This window comes from Onychomys torridus, chromosome 6, assembly GCF_903995425.1.
Source record: "Onychomys torridus chromosome 6, mOncTor1.1, whole genome shotgun sequence".
NCBI lineage: Eukaryota > Metazoa > Chordata > Mammalia > Rodentia > Cricetidae > Onychomys > Onychomys torridus.
This window is the reverse complement of record NC_050448.1, coordinates 105,334,945-105,362,219: the sequence shown is the minus strand read 5'-3', so window position 1 is coordinate 105,362,219 and position 27,275 is coordinate 105,334,945. Positions and strand designations below refer to the sequence as shown.

Genomic DNA, 27,275 nt, shown 5'->3' with positions numbered 1-27,275 from the left:
TATATGAATGGAACCCCAGTCCTCAAGAGGTGGAGGCAGAAGGATCAGAAGTTCAAGGACACCCTTGTTTTTATGGGGAGTTCAAGAACAGTCTGGACTATATAAGACCGTTTGTTTGTTTGTTTTAAATTAGACCTGTGATATCCATCACAAAGTTGGAAACAGTGAAATTATAGACATATAAACTCAGATGCCTTGCAAAAGGTTAGTTGGTTACTACAGAAGTCTCTCTGCCCACACCCTAATATCTCTCTTGCTGCCCAAGGGAAGGCTTTAGGTTGTTGATAAGTATTTAGTGACAGTAGATTTATTTGGGGCCTTTTTACTTTCATTAAACTAGTAATCGCTGCAAATATTTGGGTTTCGAATGTTGTACAGTTTTGCCCAGAAGCAACACGGCCTTGCTGTGTGTAGCTGTTGCTCAAGCTCAGCTGCTCTGCTATCAACCTGTAGCCTTACTCTTATATGAAGGTTCATTTAATTAGTTTATTCTATTTAGTGAGATTGTGCTGCCATTTAATTAGTGGAGTTGGAATGTCTGCCAGTGACTAAACATTGTAATCAACAGTAGTTGTTAAACCTACAATTTTTGTGAAAACATCAAAGTCAGATCTCTCTTAGAAATCACATGGCCTGAATGTATCCTTAACACATTGAGCTAGAAGAAAATATCTTAATATTTATACTGATTTGCTTAAACCTATTTGACATCAGACAACAATCTTTCCCTGGTACAACATTAAAATTATTAATATTTTCACATAGTGAGGCTCTGCTGTGGATATCGCTCTGTGTAAATAAAGTTCTGATTGGCCAGTGGCCAGGCAGGAAGTATAGGCAGGACAAGAGAGAAGAGTTAGATATAAAACCTTAGACTCACAAATATAAGATAGATAGGATATCTTCTTTAATATTGTAACTGTAATTCTTGCTTGATGATTATTTTGTTATATGTAATTGTACTATGTAAAAGTTAAAACCTTCCTTTAAAAAAAAAAAAGAAAAGGGGAAGTGCTGTGGATATTGCTCTGTGTAAATAAAGTTCTGATTGGCCAGTGGCCAGGCAGGAAGTATAGGCGGGACAAGAGAGAAGAGAATTCTGGGAGGTGGAAGGCTGGGGCAGAGAGACGCTGCCAGCCACCACCATGACAATGAAGATGTAAAGGTACAGGTAAGCCACGAACCAAGTGGCAAAGTATAGATTAATAAAAATGGGTTGATTTGAGATAAAAGAACTAGATAACAAGAAGCCTGCCACGGCCACACAGTTTATAAGTAATACAAGTCTCTGTGTGCTTACTTGGTTGGGGCTGAGCGACTGTGGGACTGGCGGGTGAGAGAGATTTGTCCTGACTGTGGGCCAGGCAAGAAAACTCAAACTCCAAGGCTCTTAGCTTTGCAACTCGAGAAAACAACCTTGTGGGCTCTATATGCCATCTTGCTTTTCGGGGAATGTCCTACTTCTATCTAAATGGTTCAGCATCTTATCTACACAGTTCAATGACTGGCCATCTTAGCAGGGCATCACCTTCATTTCCCTGACCACCTAACTTGGAACTTGGCCTGGCGTCTGGGATTCAAAGTTCTACTAACCGCATTTGGAGCTGTTGGGTGGGGACCGCTGCCTACCGTGAAGCAGGGAAAACCAACTTGCAGGTCCTAAGCAAGGTAATATAATGTGTAAACTATGGATTAAGAGAACTTTGCACCCTCAACATCACACCCTGGTCTCTGAATCTAGTGAATTCATGAGGCTTCATTGAATCTTTCCGTTTGGTTCCCCCAGAGACATTCTTGTGTCCTTAGAGTAATCTCTGCTCTCGCTTAAGCCAACTCAAGTAGACATTTGTTCTTTCATCTAAACAGGAAATATATAACAAGTCATCATTCAGGCCTATAGGGAAAACAGCAAGACCTTAGTAGAGAAATGGACAGTGGCCATGAGTGGCTCTCAAAAGAGAGAGAGAGAGAGAGAGAGAGAGAGAGAGAGAGAGAGAGAGAGAGAATAAAAACATGAATAAACACGAAAAAGAATCAGTCCTGTGAGTAACCAAAGAAGTAGGAAAACAGGACAGAGAACAAGTATTTTCTTTTTTGGGAAAAGCAAAAACAAACAAACAAAAAAGGCAAAACAAATTGACCAAAACAAAGATAATACTTATGTAAGTTGCTTTTCGTTTGCTGTGATAAAATATTCTGAAAAAAGCAAGTGGAGAAAAAGGGATTGATTTATTTGGCTTATGCTTCCAACAGGACAAAATCTGCCATGGCAGAGAGGGCCTGGCAACCGTCAGGGAAAGCATGGCTGAAGGAACAGAAAGCAGGTTGACCACATTTTCATCCATATACAAAAAACAGAGAAAGAGAGAACAGGAATTGAGGCAAGGTCCCCAGTGACATACTTCCTCCATCAAGGCTCCATGTAGTTAGAGTTTTCCTGCCTGGCCCAGTCAGGACAAATCTCTCTCACCCGCCAGGCCCACAGTCGCTCAGACCCAACCAAGAAAGCACACAGAAACTTACATTGCTTACAAACTGTATGGCTGTGGCAGGCTGCTTGTTATCCACCTTTTCTATCTTAAATTAACCCATTTCTGTTAGTCTATACTTTGCCACATGGCTTGTGGCTTACCAGTGTCTTTACATGTTGCTTCTCATGGCAGCGGTAGGCGGTGTCTCCCTCCAACCTTCTACTTCCCAGAATTCTCTTCTCTCTTGTCCCGCCTATACTTCCTGCCTGGCCACTGGCCAATCAGAACTTTATTTACACAGAGCGATATCCACAGCACTTCCCCTTTTCTTTTCTTTTTTTAAAGGAAGGTTTTAACTTTTACATAGTATAATTACATATAACAAAACAATTATCTAGCAAGAATTACAGTTACAATATTAAAGAAGATATCCTATCTATCTTATATTTGTGAGTCTAAGGTTTTATATCTAACTTATCTTGTATCATAACTGAGGAAATTATAACTATCTAGTCTTCAACCACATCAAAGACCTCAGAAGGATATAATATTACCTGAGAACTGGGAGAAGGATGTAAGCATTTTTCGGTAGTCTTGCAGGGTAGACAGAGACAGCTGGCAGCCTGGACAGTCACCTAATGTTCCTTTGTAAAGTTGGGGCATTTGTCTTTAGCCCATAGGGCTAGAGACCCTTGGTCCCTTTTTTTAGTGTCCTGTAGATTGTCTGGCAGTTTCCTCTGTGAAGCAGGAACCTGAAGGACCATTTTGAAAGCAAAGTTTAGTGGTCACCTTTCTATGGGTCCTGTATGTCCAGGTGATCGAGCAGTCCATGCAAGAACAGTTTCTTGCCAAAATGGCCATTTTTGTCAAGGTGAAGATAAACTCCATATGAAGTGTCTTTAATGCCCATCTTTCTCTCTGAAGTAAAATGGTGCTGCCAGAAGCAGACATGCCTCACTGTCCAGAAAGTCTAAATTTTAAAAATATTTTAAATGCCATATTCTGTAGGTCTTTGAAGTATTTGAAGATTACCTATCTATCTGAAATATCTCTGTGTATACCTAGAAGACTTAACTAACATGGCTATGAGTATGATTATCATAGATGACTAATTATTAATCTATTTTTAATTATCCATTACAATTTAAAATGAGCTATACAAACATAATACCTTAAACACGATTAGAAATATACACATAGTATAACAAAATTAATTTTAAGTTTGTATCAATAGATTAAAATCTATACCAATGTAAAACATTTTAAATGAGTTGTTGCTCTTTAGAAGTAAGTTTATTAATCTACCCTTTTATCCTATCATATCTATATCATATCCCCTTTTTTTTTTTAGAAAGAGATCACATTTATAATCAACCTGCTTTAAAGAAAAATATTGGTTTTTTTCTGTCCCACACCAGAGGGCTCTTTTGATTTGGGACACAAGAAGCTCTTACCCTTTTCTTTTAGCAATATGTCTGGGTTTAGAGAAGGAGTGAGCCAATTCCATCTCCAAAGCCAGCTTGATAATTTTGGGAATGTGGGCGTTGTTTCTCTTACTACTTTCTGCTGGAGGGGGGCGCTGTATCTTATGGGGATACAAAGAAAATTTTAGGATTATAGAGTAGTCCATTAGGGTGAACCTCTGAGTCAGTTGCCTTGAAACCATTCTGGATGTCAGATCATCTGGGCCATGGTGTCATCGGAGACCTTTCAGGTGGTCTTGGCTGATCAAACCTGATATATCTTAATCTGGAACAAATCCACAGCCTCTGGCTTTCTGTGGAAACAAAAGCAGAGACTCTTTTTTAAAGTAACATATCCTTATATTCAAATTTTGAAGTCAAGGTACCATTAAAATTTACATACTTGTTTAACTCAACAGCTTTTACGAACAAATCTTTTTCTGTAGTTAAAAATCCCAAAGACAACATAAACCAGATTCTCTGTGTAATATCCATCTTTGTAAGACTGAAACGCTGCTGTGGCTGCTGGCTCCGCCCACCTCAGCTTTCCAACATGGCGGTGATAGTTTACCACCAGCTCTGGGTCTGGAGCCATGTGTACCATCAACTATCAGAAGCAGTTCTATCAAAGCAGTGCATAGCCCAGAAATCTTTTTTTTTTTTTTTTTTTTTTTTTTTTTTTTTTTTTTAACTAGCAAAGGCTAAATCCACCATGCAGCAGAGTAAAGTGCCGCTTGTAGACTCCTCATTCCCGCCACACTGCAGGTCAGACGCACGTGCCAGAAACCCGCCATAGTAGCTCAAACCGGCAGGCTGCTGCTAACTTGAGAGAGACAATTAGGAAGCTGTTTTTAGCTCCGTCTTAGAATCTTTTTTGTCAGGTTTTAGGTGGAAACTCTTGTCAACACATTGGGCGCCATTTGTAGTTAGAGTTTTCCTGCCTGGCCCAGTCAGGACAAATCTCTCTCACCCGCCAGGCCCACAGTCGCTCAGACCCAACCAAGAAAGCACACAGAAACTTACATTGCTTACAAACTGTATGGCTGTGGCAGGCTTCTTATTATCTACTTCTCCTATCTTAAATTAACCCATTTCTGTTAGTCTATATTTTGCCACATGGCTTGTGGCTTACCAGTGTCTTTACATGTTGCTTTTCATGGCGGCGGCTGGCGGTGTCTCTCTCCAGCCTTCTACTTCCCAGAATTCTCTTCTCTCTTGTCCCGCCTATACTTCCTGCCTGGCCACTGGCCAATCAGAATTTTATTTACACAGAGCCATATCCACAGCAGCTCCACCTCCCCAAACACTCAAATCCATGAGCCTATGAGGGGCATCACTCATTCAAAGCACAACACTTAAAGCCTTAAGCAAAGCATGATGGGAAGACCCATGGTTTCCATTGAGGGTGGAAGGTGTTAGTGTAATTCCTGGTCCCAACAGGGAACAGATGGTCCACCCAGAGTAGCATAAACAGAGGGGAGTTTACACACAAAGGATAATTTCCTGTGTGTGATTGCAGGGAAGCAGTAGGGATGTTGCAGTAACTCAGTACCAGGAAAGGAGGAAGTTGTGGGCCACAACCCTGACGCAAGGGCCAAGCCAGGCCCCTAAGAGTAACCATTCCCTTACACATTAGCATTCCAAAATGCATTGCAAAGTTCTAGTTCAGGTGCTCAATGAAGAATCCAATTTAAAGTCAAGCTTATATACATCCTATGAATGTTGACTATTAGCAGCCATTGAAGTTAGCACTCTTCATTTTAATTAATAATGCATAACCACAGCCCATCCTCCAGATATGTCAATCAGGACAGAAGGCTTTTTCCACTCAGTTCTCTCACTATAGCACTGGGAGATGTGTTGAAAGTACCCTTATGCAATCAATTGGTTAAACATAAACTCAGCCCATGGCCTCTAAGGTGATCACCCCAAAGCTAGTCTATTTTGCTGCGGAGGGATGGCTCTTACTTTGAAAATAAAATACTATCTTTCCAAGCTTTAATGAAGGCGGTTGACTTGAAAGAGCTTCAACTGCTGCCAAAACTTCACTGGTCCAGGGTCTAAAATGGATGCTTGAATTCCCTGAGAGATGTGATGAAATGATCATCAGGTCATCACAGAGATGGCAGGGATGGTTAGTGTTTTTTTTTTCAATTTGACACGTGCTAGAGTCATCTGGGAAGAGGAAACCTCAATTGCAAAATCCTTCTATCAGATTGGCCTGTGGGTCATTTTTTTTCCTTCCTTCCTTCCTTCCTTCCTTCCTTCCTTCCTTCCTTCCTTCCTTCCTTCCTTCCTTTTCTTCCCTGGATCTAGAGTTTAGAATGGTTTTGAGCCACCATGTGGATGCTTGGAACAGAACCCAGGTCCTCTGCAAGAGTAGTAGGTTCTTTTTTTTTTTTTTTAATGTCTAGATTTGATTATTTTTTAAAGATTTATTTATTTATTATGTATACAGTGTTCTGCCTGCAAGTATCCTTGCTGGCCAGAAGAGGGCAACAGATCTCATCACAGATGGTTGTGAGCCACCATGTGGTTGCTGGAATTTGAACTTAGGACCTCTGGAAGAACAGTCAGTGCTCTTAACCTCTGAGCCATCTCTCCAGCCCCGAGTAGTAGTTCCTTTTAACCACTGGGCCATTTCTCAAGCCTTTGGGGGGCATTTTCTTGATTCATGATTGATCTGGGAGGACCCATCCCACTGTGAGTGGTGCCAGACCTGGGCAGCTGGTCCTGGATGGTATGAGAAAGCAGGCTGAGCAAGGTCAGAGGAGCAGGTCAGTGGGCAGCTCACTCTGCAGTTTTTGCTTCAGTTCCTGCCTCTAGTTCTCTGCTCTGAGTTCCTTCCCTGACTTACCTCCATGATGAACAGTGGTGTGGAGGTGTAAGCAAAGAAACTCTTCCCTTTCCAGTTGCCTTTTGCCATGGTATTTATCACAGCAATAGAAACCTAACTAATACAATGACCTACCTAGCCAAACTACTTTCATATTGAGGGTCTGACATTTCCTCAGCCTCTTAAGGCTTCCACATAGACAATAAGTAAACTGTTGGATGAAATTCCGAACAAATTACACATGTATCTCCAGGAGAAGCAAGCATTTGGCTTTGCAGAGAAAGAAATTATTTAATTTACTAAGAGATTTAATTTTTCATGAAATCAGATTTAAGTGAGACTTTAAGTCTAAGACTGTTGGGATAGCTTGGTGTAGTGGCCACATGCCTGTAAGCACAGCACTCAGGAAGTAGAGGCAGATGGATCTCTGAGTTTGAAGACAGCCTGGTCTACACAGCAAGTTCCAAGGCAGCCAGGGCTACACAGAGAGACCCTGCTTGAGTCAGTATTGTGTTCCCAGCAAGATTGCAACTAACCTTGATCCAGTCTCCATCTGCTCCAAAGGAGACAGTCCAGTCTTAAGTTTTGTTTTTGTTTTGTTTTGTTTGTTTGTTTTCTTTTTTGCCAGAGCTGAGGACCGAACCCAGGGCCTTGTGCTTGCTAGGCAAATGCTCTACCACTGAGCTAAATCCCCAACCCCTAGTTTTGCTTTTTAATTAATTAATTAATTAGCTTATTTATTTATTCTCTCATACATTACATCCCTACCACAGTTTTCCTCCCTCCACTCTCCTCCATCCCCTGCAAAACACACACACACACACACACACACACACACACACACACACACACACACACCATCCCTCTCCCCCAGATCCACTCCTTCTGTTTCCCTTCTGAAAAGGGCAGGCCTCCCAGGGATATCAACTGATCATGGCACAACAAGATGCAATAAGACTAGGCACTAACCCTCACATCAAGGTTGAAAGAGACAACCCAGTAGGAGGAAAGGGTCCCCAGAACAGGCAAAGGAGTCAAAGACACCCCCACTGCCACTGTTGGGAACCCCACAAGAACGCCAAGCCTACTCTTAAGTTTAAAGCTATTCTATTGTACTTGTTTATTTAAATTATGTGTACTCATGTGCCTATCTATATGTGAGTGCATCTGCTCCCAGACTGCCATGGGCTCTGGAAAAACACTGAGCTCCTCTGTAAGAGCAGCAACACTCTACCCACTAAGCCATCTCTCCAGGTGAAACTTATCCTCTTAAATGCATATACAGTTCATGGTTGGTCACTGGATGGAAATGTGATAACTTAAGAGTAATTTATTGCCACTTTCTATATACAGAAAGTCATGTAGTTGCTGCATGACCTTGTCATTCGTAGACTTTACCCAGATGTGATCATACATAAAGAAGAAAATTGAAACCTAGGGAGGTGAAATAAATCACACAAGCCTAGCAGAGTCAGGGCTCAAATCCAGGCATGGTGAGTCCCGTGCTTTCTCAATCAACTATTATGCTAGTTTTCTCTTTTGTCTTTTACGGAACACAGAAATCATAACTGAGACTTGGGAAGCCCAGAGTTAATCCTAGAAGGAATCACCTAATCCCAGCTGGTTAAAAAAAGAAAGAAAGAAAGAAAGAAAGAAAGAAAGAAAGAAAGAAAGAAAGAAAGAAAGAAAGAAAGAGAGAAAGAGCGAGCAAACTGTGCAAGAAAAAGCTGCTTGTGATTGACAGTGCCTGGACTTTCTGTTTCCGTATCTGCATCCCTCTCTATCATCAGCCCCTGCCTCATGTTAGCAGCTCTCTCCCTAAGCCTGAATGCTGCATCTTCGTCACCACTAATTGTGTTACACACAGCATTGGTTTCCTGTGATTTGCACTTGCGAATTAATTAGACAGGATGGACCTTATGTGAGGTCAGGGCCATGTGTGCCATTTCTGTTCTGTACTTTAAAATGCTCACTTCTGGATTTGAAGCCCAGAGTGTGTGGACTGCTTTCTTTTCTCCCCATAACATGTTTAGTTATTAGTGAGTTATGACCACTACACGGAGACATGTAGGTTTTGCCTTTGCTTGAGGGTCCTGTGTGTCTATGGTGAAATTTTCACTGCAAATCAGTAAGTTCATGTAGCTTTTATGGCAAGTGACCGACCACTCACATATCTAAAGAAGGGGACAGATTTTCATACTCACTCAAATGCACCTGAAGGTCAATACAAAAATCCCCACTATTTCCTCCCACAGCAAAGATGTGTGTATCATAGTCAACTTAAGTTTATTCAGAGAATGAGTCAAATTTTAAAAAATGATATTTAGCTGGGTGGTGGTGGCACACGCCTTTTTAATCCCAGCACTTGGGAGGCAGAGGCAGACAGAACTCTGTGAATTCAAGGCCAGCCTGAGCTACAGAGTGAGTTCAAGGAAAGGCGCCAAAGCTACACAGAGAAACCCTGTCTCAAAAAAAAAAAAAAAAAAAAAAAGATATTTAAAGTCTTTACTGAATGCAATCAATAGATAGTAGAAGAATGGACACAACTGGTTTTTTTTTGTTTTTTTGTGTTTTTTTTTTAAAGCTTGAAACAAAAGCCATGGGAAGTGAGAATATTCTCTCTTATTGGGTCAGTCCCCGGGTATGGAGGACACTAAGGCAGCTATGGCATTTACTGACCAGCCCGCCCAGAGTTTTAAAAACTTAACAATCTAGATTTCTTTTTTCAGAGCCACTAAATGACTCATTATAAAGCCGTGTTTTAAGCATTCCATAGTTGATAAAAATAAAGATACAAGCACATGCTGGAAGCTTTGTAAACACATCAAGTTCAAGGCGCCTTTCTCCTGTGTAACCTTAAGGCCTTCATTGTGCTGAAAAATGATCCCAATAGACAGGGAACCGTTGGCCTCCTAGTTGATAGCGTTAAGGCATTAGAAGCAGCATCCTGGGGTGTTAATGGGTATGATGTGATCTGACTACAGGAACTTTAATGGGTTGGAGGTACACGTGATGTTTTTCTGTCGGCTTAGCACATGAGTCTACTGGTATTTTAATTATTGTCTGCTGCCCCATGGCCCCGCAGTCAACACCTCACTAGCCATTCAGGGCTTAGCGTGGAGGGCCTTCCAGTCACAATATGCAGGTTTAAACTAAATCTCTATCGTTCTGTTTACCAACAAAGACTCAGAAGTCAGATTTGGGGGTGAAGATGTGCTAGATCAGAGAAACTGAGAAGCAAGCAGCCGACCTTGCTTTCTGGCCGGAGACCCAGCAAGGGACATGTCTCTTATCCCTAAAACCAAGAGACAGCACCGAGCTCAAGTCCCTGCCCTTTGTATGACTGAGGGCATGGTCCTCCCCTCGACCTCTTCTATGGTTATCATACAGTTGAGAGCATCTTTAGAGTTAAGGAAACAACCGGAGTAACAGGAAAACTTTGAAGCCTGGCCTTGCCCATTTTCTGCTGTATGTGAGCACACAAGCTGAGTAACATGTAAAGAGTGAAGGTTGATGTGGTTCAATTCTGGAGTCTGGGAGGTCCAGATGAGAAAGAGTTACAGATGGTTGTAAGGCACACATGGGTGCTGGGAACTAACTTCTTGTCCTATGCAAGGGCAGTACCACTGAGTCATCCCTCCAACTCATTTTATTTTATTTTCTCTAGTATGTGTGTGTGCACTCATGCCCATGCATGTGTGCACATGTGTCATGGTGCATGTGTGAGGTTAGAGGACAGCTTTCTGCCCGGTGGACCTCACCTCCCACCTTGTAGAGTCAGGGTCTGTCTGTTGGTTTTGCCATTGTGCCACCTCCTCCAGATGAGCTAGCTCCAAGCTTCTGCCTCCCATCTAAGCATGTGTGCCCTTGCATCTGGCTTTTTATGGACTCTTCCTGGGAATTGAACTCAGGTTATCAGGCTTGCATAGGACACACTTTTACTCAATGAGCCTTAGTTGAATGGTCCTAGAAACAGCTCCTACCTCTGAGGAAGCCTCTTTTCTTCTAACCTAAGTGAGCTGAGGAGTTCTTGGTTGCTTCCTAGAGAGGCTTCCTTTCAAACATGCTTTTTTTGATTTGGGGTCTGCTGTTTCCTACTGTTTTAATAAAAGTGTGGTGGGCTGACTATGTTAGTTCACTTGCAAAGTCTGGTGCGATGCATAATTACTCTAGAATGGTGAGCTCCTGGCTCCCCTAACTGGATGCAGAGGTAATACAATGAAAGTCGCAGGGATTCTCTCCAGGTGGTAAGTTCCTTCCATCAGTCAAAGTGGGAAATAAGGCATTCTATTCAGTTAGGTCTAGAAGAGAGACAGCCAGCACCCCGCCCTTCCAAAAGGAGGGGGAAGGGTTTCGACCTCCTTGAGGTACATGGGAAGGATCCTAGATTCATACTAGCTTTAATCTTTTATTGTTTTACAGTTTCATACACTGATATGATAGATTTTAGTCTTTTCACCCCCAACCCACCCCTTCTCTTACCCCACTCTCTCTCCTCTCAGAAACCTTCTGCTTCTTTTGAATGTGGCCCATTGAGTTTAATTTGAGTCTTCTGCATGGGCATGGGTGGGTTAATGTAAACACAGCTTTCTAGGGGCCACATAGACGTGCTTCTTGGGGGGGAAGGGAAGTTATAAGCAGGTGATCTGGGCTTCTGTAGGTACCCAGGCTGCATAGTCACCCTGGACATTTGGATCTTAGCTGAGGGACCCATTCTGGGCTGTAACTGGCTGTACCATGGTTTTGGAAAACAGATAATTAGCCAAAAAGAAAGAAAGAAAGAAAGAAAGAAAGAAAGAAAGAAAGAAAGAAAGGAAGGAAGGAAGGAAGGAAGGAAGAAAGAAAGAAAGAAAGACAGAAAGACAGACAGACAGACAGACTATAGATCCAATTTCTGGATGTGCAAAAAGTAAAATCCTCCCAGAGATGGTGAAAATAAGCCTTTTTGTTTGTTTGTTTGTTTGTTTGTTTGTTTTGCTTTGTTTTTTTCAAGACAAGGTTTCCCTGTGTAGCTTTGCGCCTTTTCCTGGAACTCACTTGGTAGCCCAGGCTGGCCTCAAACTCACAGGGATCTGACTGCCTCTGCCTCCCAAGTGCTGGGATTAAAGAAAGGCATGTGCCACCACCACCTGGCAAAATTAAGCATTTTTAAAAGCCATATTTATGTTTTGGAGGCCAGGATGGAAATCCCAGGGGCTTTATTTTCTAATATTTAAGGATGCTCACACAATTCTGAGACTCTCTCTCTCTCTCTCTCTCACACACACACACACACACACACACACTCACACACACACTCATACTCACTCACACATTCACTCACACACACACACACACACACACACACACTCGATTAGACAGATAAAAGGTGAAAGTCGGTTGCCTAGATTTCATACAGGGGAGGTCTTCTCTATAGTCGAGCCTGGCTGTGATTCAGAGGAACCAGGAGTCTAGGCCTGGATTTCTTTTTCTCTCTGTTAAATGAAGAAGGCTGATTATTTAAAGGCTGTTGCTTTTTATTGGTATGGCTCATTGTTGAGAAAAGGCAGCAGATGGCAAACTGGGGTATTTTCAATTCCACGGCTAGCTGAAACTCTAAGAAGAAAATAAAGCCTCGTGATTACACTGCATTGACGACATGATTAAGGTGCAGGAACATTCTGTCACAGAAGCTCCCCATCTCCTTCACTGTACGTGTGGCAGGGAAAAGTTAGAGGAACTCATTTAAAAGGGACTTCTTGCTCATTTTGTTGGTCTTGGGATGTATTAATCTGCTATAACCAGATAGTGTAGATTGGGTGGGCTAAAAACTGACATTCATTTCTCAGTTCCAGGGGCTGGCACCTCTCCAGTCCAGGGCGCTAGTGAGGCACTCCGCGGCTTGATGATGACCACAGTTTGTTGTTTCCGATGGCCCGAGGGAAAGTCCCAGTGTTTTTATTCTTTTAAATGAACTAGTCCAGGCCGGGCGGTGGTGGCGCACGCCTGTAATCCCAGCACTAGGGAGGCAGAGGCAGGCGGATCTCTGTGAGTTCGAGGCCAGCCTGGTCTACAAAGCGAGTTCCAGGACAGCCTCCAAAGCTACAGAGAAACCCTGTCTTGGGAAAAAAAAAAGTGAGGAAGAGGAACAACAGGAAAACATTGGAACAGAAAGACACGTAGCATGTTCTGTCAACTATAGATTCATATTTAGTGGCTTGAAAACATTTTTATTATCCTGTGGGCTTGCTTCAGGGTTGCTCACTTCCTGCAAGCTTGGCTCACATGTCACTACAGGGCGTCCCAGATCTTGCCTTTGTTGGTAGAAATGGGCTACAGGCTTTGCTTTCTGGCTTCCTGATGACCAAAGACTACCCACAGTTCTTTGCCAATTCGCCCTCCCCTCCAGTGGCTCAGTTCTCCAAACAGCCCGAAGGCAACAATTGGAGGGTGTCTGTCAGCAGACGGTCATTTTATCACTCTTTCCATGTTCCATTTGTTAGAAGGAAGTCAGTGGGTCCCACCCACACCACAGGAGAACACAGAGCGGGAATAGCCATGTAATGGGGGGCTGGAAGAAAGGATGATCTTCTGGAGAGACATTTTTGTTTCTCAATCTGACCATCACATGTTAAAACGATGGACTCCAAAGAAATGGGAGTTTCTGTGGGAATCTCATGCTGGGAGAAGGAAAATGCACCAGCCACAGGGACATCTTGTCTCCTGGAAAGATGTCACACACTTCTAACTGCTTGTCAGACCGCCTTACCGGCTGACACTGAAGGCCAGATAATGCTGGGTTAGTGGGCAGGACCACACTGTCACTGAGACTAGTGAGACCTCCATATCCTTGGCCACTGTTTAAACTTTGATCTCAATTCAGGACCCTGAAGATGGACTGGAGGGAGAGGAATATCCCATGAATCTCCTTGTTCCTCTTCTTGATAACACTACATTGAATAATTCTCCTTTACCTGCTTTCCATTTTAAATCTGCCTCTTTTAATGACTCATTGATGAGGGATGGATGGACATGGCTTGGGGCAGAGGTGGTAACCCTAAGTCTGATAACATCAGGGTTCAGGTCACTTGGAGCCAAGTGTTTTCGTTCAGTTGGCATATTCATTGAAAGTATTGTAGATTCACAAACAGGTTGTAAAAATAATAGAGACCAGGTAGACTTGTTGATCGTTTCTTTCCAAAGTAACATTTTGCAAGACTATAGTAATAACATCCCAACAAGGGCTGACATTGATAGATGTCACCTGTCTTAGTGATGTTTAATATCTTGTTTCTGTGAGCTTACTTCTATACTGCTCCATGGTGTGTTCCTATATCAAGGATACTCTATGCCATAAGATCTTTCTGTATTGAGATCCAGGGCCAGGCACCAGGCTGAGCTCTGGGAATCCAATTGATGAGAGAGAGGAGAGATACTGCAGGCGAGGGACGTCGAGATCATGGTGGGAGGATGTGCAGAGATGACCAGCTACACTAGTGAAGCCCATGAACTGAGGACTGGTGGCTGTGGAGCCCCCATGGGACTGGACTAGGTCCTCTGGATATGGAAGATGGTTGTTTGGCTTGAACTGTTTGGGGGGCACCCAGGCAGGGGGATTGGGATCTGTCCCTGGTCTATGGGCAGGCTTCTGTAGCCCAGTGCCTATGGTGTGACACCTTGCACAGCCTTGGTGCAGTGGGAAGGGGCTTGGACCTGCCTAGGCTCAGTGTGCTGGGTTCTGCTGATGCCCCATGGGAGACCTCGATTTGGGGGATGTGGGGATGCAGGGTTGCTTGAGAAGGAGGGCTGGGGGTGGGAGGAGGGAGGAGGGGGGATCTGTGGATAGTATGTGGAGTGAGCAAAAAATTTCTTAATAAAGAAAAATGAAAAAAGAGATCTTCCCGTATCAAGATACTTCATGTTACAAGACTGTATTTGAAGCTGCCTACAAGAATCTGTCCATGATTCCTATCCCTCCAAAGTACAAAATACAGGACAAAGTGTGCACAGGGCCTGCGCAGGGCTAAGCCAGCTGTGTCCCAGCTCTGAGAATGGAAGTGGACACAAGCTCCCATCCCTAACCCAGAAGCTAGCTCCAGTTGACAGCTGTTCCCAAAGGAAAAGCTAGTTTTCTGCAGCAGAGCTCCCTGCAACAAACTACACATCAGGGCAGGCAGATGTGTGTGTGTGTGTGTGTGTGTGTGTGTGTGTGTGTGTGTGTGTGTGTTTCTTATGCTTTTTCTTTGGCTCCTTTTTTCTGTTTTGTCCTATTTAGTTTGGCCTTGGGGTTGTTGTTGTTGTTGTTGTTGTTGTTGTTTGTTTGTTTTTGTTGTCCATTTGTTTTCTAAAGAGAGGAAGAAAGATTGTGGATTTGGGTAGATGGGGAGGTGGGGAGGATGGGGAGGTAGAGAAGATCTGGGAGGAGTTGGTGGAGAGAAAACCATAATCAGAATATACTGTATGGAAAAATAAACTATTTTCAAACAAAACAAAGCAAAAACCTGGGTCCTTGGGAAGAGCAGCAAGTGCTCTTCAGCACCGAGCCATAGCTCTAGCCCCATTGCAGAATTTTTTTCTTATCATCCTCTAAACAGTTTAATTTACATGGCATCCAAAGAACACACATTTTGATATCTTCAAGGGGCCTTGGAACCAGCGCTCCCTCCCTGCCCCAGAATACCAAGAATGCACCACACTTAGCTTCCACTGTTAAACGGCCACTCTGATTCATTTTCATTCATATAAACTTGGATCTTCGTACCAGATATTTCTTTAGGAAATCATGACTGTCATAAATGACTTATTTACCAAACAGGTAGCCTATCATCACTTCTGCTGTTTGGACTTACTCATGCTTTTAAAAGAGGGGCCATGGGTTTGCCAAACTCATTGCCGTTTGTAAGCTAAAGTCGAAGAACTAACCAAGTAAGAAAGGGTGGATGTTGTTGTTTACAGCTGTTAAATTAAAGCTGAGTTTACAGCTAAGCAGAAATCGGCAAAAGTATTAGCGATTGGGTGTTAATTATTTGTGTCGCCCAGGAGAACGCTATTTTCAGCAGTCACAGGAGATCCTACCAACACGTTCGAGCATGGTTGTGGCTTTTCCTATTGAGATTAAAACAAGTTGTCATCTTGTCTTATAAAACCATTCTTGGGAGGGGATTTGTTAAGCTTTAAGGGGTGAGTAGAGAAAGAGAGGTGCTGTAGGAATTAGTATGTGGGGAAAGCCTATGATCCATGTGGAAGTATGGATGCTGTGAGGTCCTTGGCTGGAAGTGGTTAATAAAGTGATGAAACTGATGTAGCTCGAGGCTTTAGTTAGTCTCTCTCTGTCTCTCTGTTCTCTGTCTCTCTGTCTCTGTCTGTCTCTCTCTCTCTCTCTTTCACACACACATTCAGGTTGTAGTTTTCTGGAGAGCTCTCTCTCATATATTTTCAATACATATGTGTGTGTGTGTGTGTGTGTGTGTGTATGTGTTGAAAATTCATACACTATATTCTGATCATGGTTCCTCCTTCCCTCTGGGTCTTTCTTCTGGTCTGGCTCAGACTCCTGCCTCAGTTTCCAAAGCTCTGGACCACATCTGTGAGCCATCATGCCTGGCAACACTTGCAGTTTTCTCTCCTAAGCAACCCCCATTATTCCTAAATTTAGCTTTTTTATTTTTAATAAATTCCCTAAAGTACATAATTTATCCCCAAATCTGAATTCTTCAAGTTGCTCAGTGACTGAGAGAGGATGAGCAATGTTTCCTGTCAAATATTTGAGAGTTCTTGGAAGAAATGACAAGCCCTTGGTGTTCTTGCCAAGGAGGAATGGGCGAGTCTCTGTGGTTGCTCACTATAAGATATACTTGGTGGGGGTTGGGGATTTAGCTCAGTGGTAGAGTGCTTGCCTAGCAAGTACAAGGCCCTGGGTTTGATCCTCAGCTCTGGAAAAAAAAAAAAAAAGATATGCTTTGTGAAAGATTTAGTCTTGCTTTTACTTCAGGAAGTGAATTGCGTTCTCTTTGTGGACCTATAGCCTTTTTCATAAACACGTCAATAGTGGCGATGCCATATTGTAGATTTAAAACAGTCTTTCATTTAATAGTTTTTTTGTTTTGTTTTGGTTTTTTTTGAGATAGTTCTCATTAAGTAGCCGAGGCTGAAATCAAACTTGCATTGTCCTGCCTCAGCCTCCAAGCACAGAGGTTACAGTATGTCCCGGATATTTTTATTTGTATCCACCATGTGCCAGGCATGTCTCAAACTGCTAGAGAGAAAGTGGCAAACACCAGAAGTATAATCTTTGCTTCCTGGGAGCTTTAGTGGGGAGAGGTTAATTAGGAAGAAACACACAGATAATTTAATATCAGCTTGAGATGAACAGGCGACATGGAACAGGAGGTGGCTAGAACAGGATCAGGTAAGGGAAGGCACTCTTGAGTCATGGCAGGAACCAGTGGTTCAGACTCGAAGAAAGACCTTCCAACTGAAGGGAGTGGAAAGCATAGGGTCCTCAAGCAAGAATGAATCGGTATTTAAGAATGCAGGTATGGAATTCATTAGAAAGCCCAGGTGCTAACCTGGGCTAGTATTGCATGCCTGTGTAACCTAGCAGTTGGGAGATGAGGCAGGAGGATTAAGAATTGAAGGTCATCCTGGGCTACTTAAAAACCCATCTCAACACACAGAGACAAAAGAGAAAAGGAAATAAGAGAAGAAAAGGCAAACCTGGTATTTCAAGGGTACAGAGGGAAGGAAGGAGAAGAGAGGATAAAGAAATCCAGGAGGCAGGGATTTGGGCGTTGATTTGACAGAGGATGCTGAATTTTTAGTACAGGCTAACAAGATCTGGTGCTCACTTTTTAATGATGAAATTAACTATTCTATGGAGAGTGGATGGCAGAGGATAGAATCCAAAGCCAAGAAGCCAGGTAGGAGGTGTCGGGAGTAGTCAGAGAGAGAGAGTGGAACAGAGGAAGCAAGACTGGGTTACTTTGGACTTTAGTTTTGAAGCACAGGTGCTGCTGGTACTTGCTGGGTGGGTACATACGGAGAGAGAGAAAATAGTGAGTGCCGTGATCTACTGAGTGGATGGCAATGCCATTTACAGAGGTGAGCACAGGAGGTCACAGGCTGACCTGGAAGAGAAAATAACTTGTGCCTTCTGCTAAAGGGAATTTCCTTCTTTCCTCTCCTTCCTTTTTTGAGTTAGGGTCTCCCCATGTTTCCCACACCGGCTTTGACCTCAGGGCCCTCATCTTTCTTCATCCTCTCAAGTGGTGGGATTATAGCCCTGTATCCCCTGCTTGACTCTTGATAGGTTTCCTTGGGGGAGAAGGACTTGGGTCCAGAAAGGTTGAGGACCTGGGCACAGACCCTGTGAGTGGAACCAGGGTTCCGGTCTGGACAGTCTGGCCCTGCAGCTTTTAGCCCAACTGTTTGGCCTCATAGTTAGGGTTATAATAAAACTAAGAAGGGGTGGCATCTGAAACGAAGCAGATATGGGTGAGATGGGAAGCCACAGGTGTAAAGAATAAGGAGAACCATTTGGCCTTTTTGCTAAGGAAGAATTATTTGTCGCCCTGTTGGATAGGGTCTTAGGGAAACTTAGAACGTGTTTCCTCTTGATCTCCCTAAGCCAAAATTCAGTCTGCCCTGAGAACATGTTTGATTAACACGTATTGATTATACAAATTAATGAGATTTACTTTGCTATCTGAGACAGTTTGAAGTGTTGGACGTTTCCCCAGTCAAGGCTGTTCACTGGAAATTTGATTTGAGGGCCGTGGCCTCCTTTTTAAATTTAATCAGGAGAGCGAAGAATTCCGGGGCTGTCTTTGCTTCTTGGGAGCTAATTTCAGTCCGATGACAGAGTTGCAGCTGTAGGAGTCTGTGTGCGTGTCTTGTCATTCCCCGCCCCATGCACCGTTTCACAGAGGGCACACACAATCCCTTCGAGCTCTTCACTCAATGTTTATTCTCTTCTTCAGCATTTCTGCCTCCGTATTCAGCCTCTGGGTGGAGGTCAGTGGACCTCAGGTGGGGGAGCTAAGTGCTGTCATCTGTTGTAAAGGCAGTTGTGTGAGAGGCTTCTGCTCCGTAGGTCACTGAGTGCGCACCTGTCTGTGGAGTTCTATGTGATGTAATTAGCACCACACACACAGACACAGACACAGAGACACAGACACACACACAGACACACACAGACACACACACAGACACACACACAGACACACACACAGACACACACACAGACACACACACACACACACACACACACACACACACACACACACACACACACATGGCCAAACCCTGGCTTCACAGTGTTGATGACAAATACATATTGAATTTTAGATCCTTATCTATTGGTGTCCTGGAAACCCCACGATTCCATAACTGTGGCTTTGACCTTGCTGCCCCAGTATTGGGGAACTAGAAAGGAGTGTGAAATTCCTTCAGTGCACTGTAGTTCATTGTCACCTAGAAAATACATTACATAATAGCATGGAAGTGAGTGGCTACCACATATACATCACATATGGCGATGGACAGACAGAGTGGGTGAAGTTGAGGAAGTATGGCTCCAGGGGTGTGTGCCAATTGCCTATGGTGTCTCTCCTGCAAGCCTGCAGTTCTGTGCTCTGCTTCGTGAACCACAGAAACAAGCTTCCACTGCTAGCTGTCAGTGTTGGACTTTGTGGCAGAGAGGGTTATGGTAAGTGATAGCTGCCGGAGACCGACTGATTCTCCTTCTGTTATTTAATCAGATTAAAAGCAATGCTCTGAGCTTGTCTTCTTTGGGAGTTGCTTTCGGTCAGGTGATTCATTCCCCCCCCCCCCCCCCCCCCCCCCCCCCCCGTGAAATCTGTCTAGTTCGCCAACCTTTACTTGGTACTGTGGCCCAGTGGTCATCACAAAAAGAGCTTCTGAAGATTGATTGGCAGGATCCTGTGGTGCAGGAATGTGGAGCAGCCTGGCAGGGTGTGTCCTGGGATGCTGTGAGGAGTGTGGTTGTCCAAAGGCTCACAGTTAGCTGCCAGCTGGAAGCCTCAGGTCCCCCACAGGGGCCTCTCCACGGATGTTACTTGACTTTTTCTTTTATAAACCCCTTAATCTTTTATCTCCTTAGAATGAACTTTAAATCTTACTAAACTCAAAATCGAATCTAAATATAGCAAGGTTTCATCCTGAAAATAGTGAGTTCCTGTAGTTAAAAGGAGCAGGGTTTTCTGGCCAGGCACGGTGGTGTGTCTTTTCATCTCAGCACTGGGAGGCAGATGGAGACAGGTCTCTGTGGAGTCAACACATGGAGTCCTCAAGCCAGTCAGGGCTGCATAGTGAGAACATGTCTCAGAAAACCAAACATCCCCATCCCCTAAAGATGCTATTTGTGACCTGCGATGGAAATTAAGCTCAGGTCTGTCTTATCTCTGCCTCCATCTTGGCCATTGTTTCTCTCCTCTGCATCACCTCATTATGCACATCTGCTTCCAACCTTTTGTCTCTGAAGAGCTCCTTCCTGACAACCTTCCTCTCCTTTTGAAGGCTCTAGACAGTGGTGCCATCTTGTCAATGGCTTTTCTCCCCCACAGCTGTCGTTGGGGAACCCGCCCCCCACTTAGCAACTGCCTACTCTTTTCCCTTCCTCACCATCTGAGGTCATGCCGTCTTGCCAGCTGTCTGTCTGAGGGCTCTGATGTCCTTCTGTCCCTGTGGTGCCCCTACAAGGCACTGTCCATGTGTGATGTGAGAGCCAGCCCTAACCTGATAGCTCCGTGGTTTTGCCTGCCCAGAAATGAACGGCTCTAGCCCAGCCGTTAGAGTGCTCAGACCTGCGTCATAATTTACACAGGTCCCCTGTGATGGCTAAAGAAACTTAATGTGGAGCCAGCCATCCTTTAAGGGCTGTTGACCTTTTGCTCTGGAATGCCTGGGAGAGCCTAGTGACTGAGATAAGGATAGGATAATGGGCTGGGAGATATGAACAGCTGCCTTTGTTTCAGTGAACTTGCTAATGGCTGTGGGAAAGGAATGGACCAGTCTTTTTATTATTATATTGCAGGGAAGGAAAAAAAAAAAAAACAACCCAACAACTGAGGGAAATAAAACAATGCCTCCGTCCAGCTGTGGATTTCATGGATCGTTGTAACACATCTTGTGATGTCCGCCTTAAAACCCCACCTTATCCTCCCCCCACCCCCTTCCACGTGGCATGCTGTCTGGTTCCAAGGCTGCTCTCCTTCTGTAGCAGTAGGATGAATTCATTTCATCTACATTTGAATTGAGCCAGTCTTTGGACTCTCCCAATGATCCAAACCCCACACCATCTTCATATTTACCCAGCCATTGTGTGTTGGGGTGGCTATTAGTTTGCACAGTATGGTTTCAGTGACCCACCTTAAAACAACAACAAACACAAAACCTCTATTCTATGTTTAAGTAGATCTTCATATCTATGGCGTATAGTCCTTCTCCCAAGAAAATTCTTGGGTACCAGTAGACCCATAGAACATTTTGCCATAGCTGTATTTTACTGTATTGTTATTTTCGGAAGTGACTTAGCGAAGCTTTAAATGTTTCTTTTATTCCTTCTTAGTCTTCTGTGAAGATCAGGTTTAATTCAGGACTATCAGGTGTGGCAGCCTAGTGAACGACAGGCCTAGAGGCTGATATCCAAACTATCAATAATGAAATTAGAATATAGACAATAAGGCAAGAGGTTCAAAACTAGAACAAAAGGTGGGTGAATATGAGATCTGAATATATTCATTATGTTTTAGTCATGCACACACAGTTTAGAAAGAGGCTCCAGATCACGGACGCTGTGTCAGGCCAGCAGCACAGCAATTCAGTTGGGACTATGTGATCAGGGAGACACTGATGACAGTTCATGGAGCAAGAGAACAGAGGTTGTTTCTTGTGGAACTCTACAAAATAGTGACACTTAAAAGACAAGGAAGGGGGGGTCGGGGATTTAGCTCAGTGGTAGAGCGCTTGCCAAGCAAGCGCAAGGCCCTGGGTTGGGTCCTCAGCTCTGAAAAAAAAAAGACAAGGAAGGGAATGTGGTGGTTTGAATAGGAATGGCCCCCATAGATTCATAGGTTCCATAGGGAGTGATACTATTAGGAGGTGTGGCCTTGTTGGAGGAAGCATGTCACTGTAGGGGTGGGCTTTGAGATCTCATATGCGCCCAGTGTGGCTCACAGTCTTCTGCTGCCTTCAAATCAAGATGTAGAACTCTCGGCTCCTTCTCTAGCACCATCTGTCTGTATGCTGCCATGTTTCTCAGCATGATGATAATGGACTAAATCTCTGAAACTGTAAGCCAGCCCCAATTAAATGTTTTCCTTTGTAAGAGCTGCCACGGTCATGGTATCTCTTCACAGCAATAAAAACCCTAAGTCAGAGAATCTGAAAGTAAATCTGAAAAGATGTAACCAGAAACCCAAGGCAAAGAGGGATAACGGGAGACAGGACCATTTCAAGGGTGAAGGACCAGGAGGAAAAGTGGCTAAGGCTTCTGTAAAGCCAGTGATAAGTTTTCAGTTGATCTGCTAAGGAAGAAGAAAGCAGGGCTTTCTGAGGGTGATTTCTGGGACGTGATGGGCCAGGAGCCAGGCTGCAGTGGGTAAGGAATGTGTGAAGGATGAGGAGAGAGAGGTACCTGCAGCCAGCCTTTTCATGACAAGGAAGAAGGCTGGAGAAACTTGACCATGCTCTGTCTACCTGTGGGAAACTGTAATTGAAAAATATTCAGGACAACGAAGTCCTTGGGTGGCAGGAGGGGCTGAGATCCTAACCAAGTTCCAATGAAATATATTAGACCTTAAGGATCCAAAAAGATGTCTTCCATAGTAACAACTAAGCAGGCAAGAATGGTTAGTTTGATAGCAGAAGTTTGGAAGACTGGTAGTCATTCAGCATGTAGTAATTGCTTAGTAAATATTAGGTAATTAAATTGTTGCTTAGGTGACATTAGACATACAGTCACTATTCACTGCCGTTTATTTATTCTTTCTCTGTGTATTCAGATCTGTAGTGAAGGGATCTGTCCCATCTAGGTTTACCACACAGGGTACATACCAGTTTAGAATTATGTGATTGCTAAAGGAACCCCAAAACATTACCTTTATATAATTCCCCTTTGTTTCCCAATATGGAGTTACCACATTTACCATGCAAAGAGATCTTTATGCACACCTGCTGTATTTGAAAGTTGTGGCTAACCTTGTGGACTGGTTTGAATAAATGGATGTAACTATACAAAGACTATTTGGATGCTAGATACAAGTACGAAGGCTCTGAACTGTAAATACATCTAGATAAAAGTATCTTGATTGAGATAGTAGATGATAGTTCTCTTTATTTGATTGTGCAGAATAATGATTGGTTTTGAAAACTGTTATGTGTCTATATTTTGGTATTGCCTTCAGACCTTGAGCCATTTACTTTAATTATTTATTTTTGTGGTTCTGGGTATTTGAACCAAGCCTCTTATGCATGTTAGGCAGGTGCTCTCCCACTGAACTGCACCCCTACACCCCCAGCCTCTTTCTTCATGTCTCAAAGAATCACAATTCATTTTTCAAAGACAATTTGATAATTCTGAACAGCTAAATATTATTAGCAACCAAGACTTTTTTCTAAGCCAGTTTCCAGCCTGTCTCTTAAATCTTGTTTAAAGTAAATCACGTGATCTAATGATACGTGTGAAATCAAAAGGGGCGACCCTGACAAGAGTGGCATTCTCATGGGTGTTGGGAGGACAAATTGTAGCACTCCTGCTGAGACTAGTGTCCCAGGCAGGCTTTGCGAGGTGCAGTGATCAAAGCATCCCCAAAAGGCTTCTACTCGGAAGCAGGCGGCTTTCACTCTTCTGGACTAATATTTCACTGCTGATGCTGAAGTAAAAACTCCTCTGCCTTACATTTGTTTTGTAACATAAGTCAGAGACGCTACAAATGTCTCTTCTCCCAGGAAAGCTCTGTTCTGTTTTCAAGTCATGGCACTCCATCTTTTTCATGTTCAGCAAGGATCCAGAAGTCGTTATCAGGCATCTTACTGCACACAATCCTTCTCAGAACATACAGGTGCACACACACACACACACACACACACACACACACACACACACACACACACACACACACACATCTATCCCCCTCTTACACACACACACACACTCACACACACACACACACATCTATCCCCCTCTTACACACACACACACACACACACACACACACACACACATCTATCCCCCTCTTACACACACACACACACACACACACACATCTATCCCCCTCTTACACACACACACACACACATCTATCCCCCTCTTACACACACACACACACACATCTATCCCCCTCTTACACACACACACACACACACAACTATCCCCCTCTTACACACACACACACACACACACACACACACACACACACATCTATTCCCCTCTTACATACACAGAACAGTATATAAAGTTTAAATTACATATAACTACAGAGTAAACATTTGAATCTTTTTGTTATTGTTTTGAGAAAGGGTCTTACTCTGATAGCCTTGAACTCACTGTTCAAGAGGTTGGAGAGTTGGCAACTTAAGAGCATTGCCTGCTCTTTCAGAGGACTTGGGTTTGACTCCTAGCATCCACATGGAAGCTTCCAGCTGTCTGTACCTCCAATTCCAGGGGATCTGATGCTCTTGTCTGGCTTCTGTGGGCATCAGGCATGCTGTGGTACATAGACATATAAGCAAGCAAAACATCCATGCATAGAAAATAAAAATAAGTAAATCCAAAGAATTTTAAAAAGGAAAGTCAGGATTTGTGCATGTACACACACACACACACACACACACACACACACACACACACACACACGCATGCACCCGTGTGTGTGAATGCACAGTGCACGGTCAGGGTTGACAAGATTGAGGATGGTTGTTTTCTGTATATCCCAATTTCATTAGCTCTGCACAGACTCTGCCAAAAATCAACCTTAGTTAGGGATGGTGATGATTTAGAAAGTCAGACAGTGCACACAGTCGGCCCCAAACTGTGAACGCTGTGGGGAATGTGGGATTGTAGAGGGCAGGGCTTTGGGCACAGCTTACTGTCCTGCCTTTGACATGTACACCGAGAAGTGTTTGAACTATCAGGCAGGTTTAATGAACTGTTTGATTGAGACTTCACACTTCTGCAGTGTGTGTGTTTCCTCACTTTCATTTCATTTCAGTAAAAGCAATAGCATAATAACATTCATTATACAAACTTGGAAAACTCCTATGGATGTTTATTAATTGATTAATTAATTAATTTTTAAGGAGTAAAAGCCAGGTGTAGTGGCATATGCCTTTAATCCTACACTTGAGAAACAGAGGTAGGTGGACCTCTCTGAGTCCAAGGCCAGCCTGATTTACATAGAAAGTTCCAGGATAGCCAGAGCTATAGAGAGAGACTCTGCCTCAAAAACAAACAAATTTAAAAAGTAATTAGCTGTTTTTCTTCTGAGTCTTGGTAATAGGATATACTTTTAGACATCAAATTCAAATGAACAGTCTTAAATCAATGTGACAGATGACACTTGGTGCAGCTCATTGCCTGTGATGTTTAACACCTGGTGTCTCAGTCACTGTTCTATTACTATGAAGAGACACCATGACCAAGGCAACTTATAAAAGAAAGCATTGTTTTCAGTTCCAGAGGGTTCATCCATGATCATCACAGTGGGAAACAGTGGCGGCAGGCAGCCAGGCAGGCAGGCAGGCAGGCAGGCATGGCGCTGGAACAGTAGATGAGAACTTACATCTGATCTACAAGATAGAGGCAGGCAAAGCCTGGGCCTGCTGTGGGCTTGTGAAGCTTCAAAGCTCACCCCCAGTGACACACTTCCTCCAATAATGCCACACCTACCCCAACAAGGCCACCCCCCTAATCCTTTTTAAACAGTTTCACCAACTGCAGACCAAGCATTTATCTATGAGCCTATGGAACCGTTCTCATTTAAACCAAAGTTCACATTCCACCATGCCTGTGTGGGCACACATCCAAAGTTCACATTCCACCATGCCTGTGTGGGCACACATCCAAAGTTCACATTCCACCATGCCTGTGTGGGCACACATCCAAAGTTCACATTCCACCATGCCTGTGTGGGCACACATACAAAGTTCACATTCCACCATGCCTGTGTGGGCACACATCCAAAGTTCACATTCCACCATGCCTGTGTGGGGCACACATCCAAAGTTCACATTCCACCATGCCTGTGTGGGGCACACATCCAAAGTTCACATTCCACCATGCCTGTGTGGGGCACACATCCAAAGTTCACATTCCACCATGCCTGTGTGGGGCACACATCCAAAGTTCACATTCCACCATGCCTGTGTGGGGCACACATACAAAGTTCAGATTCCACCATGCCTGTGTGAGGCACACATCCAAAGTTCACATTCCACCATCCATGCCTGTCCTATAAGCTGACAAAGACTCTTCTGAATTTTGCTTTCCCATTGTTTTTTTTTTTTCAAAGACCCAATCTTTCTTACAGGTTTTATATATGAAACTGTATGGAAATCCAAAATACTACCAAGCCCTCCATTATGGAACAGTGATGCCACCTGATGGTAAGTTTTCTTATCATTTCTTTGATTTATGGGCTTATTTCCATTCTTCCAAATAAAGTGGGAGACACAGTCTTGAGCTGAACAGGCTCTGCCCACTCTACCCCCCCCACCTCCCCCCCCCCCCCAACTGCTGGTTGTATTCAGTTTCTTGCCCTTCTGTTGGTATACTATCTCCAGTGATGCCTTTTGGCAAACTTCACCAAGTGACCTTAGGAACTGGAGATGAGTCAGATAAAAATGAGTGAGTCTCTGCCTTCAGGATCTGAACTCATTACCTATGAAGACATTGGGCAGATAATTATGATGTCGAGCAGGAGAAGCTACAGCAAACTGTTACAGACTAGTAGGCCTGTAATGTATGTAATGGCAAACTGTAGCACAATGCAGATACCATAGGAGTGATACAAATTTTATAGGGATTCTGAGACTTATGAATTACTTATATAAGCATGAGCATTCCATTACTTTACCTTATAATGGGGGTGGGAGGGCAATGCCTCTCCCAATCACCATAGGCTATCAATCAAAAACCCAGTGCTGGGTACGAGTCACCTTTTTCGAATCATTGGTCAATAATATGCCAAGATCTGTCCCCCCATCAACATTATAGGCGATTGCCACTGCTCTTGAGTATGGGGACAACCACTCACTTTCTGACTAGGTTTAAAGGCTGCTCCATGGTCAATGACCTATCCAGTCATGGATTTTTGCTCTTGTTTTCTTTTGAGACAAGGTCTCACGAAGTAGCCCTGGCTGTTCAACAAGTCACTATATAGACCAGGCCTACCTCAAACTCAGCAAACCAACTGCCTCTGCTTCCACAGTACTGGGATTAAAGGTGGGTTTTAAAAAGAAGAAAAGGGCATTTGAAATTGGAGGGGGAAGTGGTGGAGGGGATGGGGA

At 43.6% G+C, this 27,275-nt stretch overlaps 1 protein-coding gene across 2 annotated transcripts in view; it reads left to right on the top strand.

The window, feature by feature from the left end:
• Mcub (mitochondrial calcium uniporter dominant negative subunit beta) overlaps nucleotides 1-27,275 on the top strand; it is a 57,138-nt gene that overhangs the window by 17,268 nt on the left and 12,595 nt on the right. The window contains exon 2 of one of the 2 annotated variants that reach the window (XM_036190893.1): nucleotides 26,279-26,372. In XM_036190893.1, the coding sequence (XP_036046786.1) occupies nucleotides 26,279-26,372 (94 nt within the window). The remainder of the gene's footprint in view (nucleotides 1-26,278; nucleotides 26,373-27,275) is intronic. The other variant, XM_036190894.1, reaches the window with a different exon arrangement.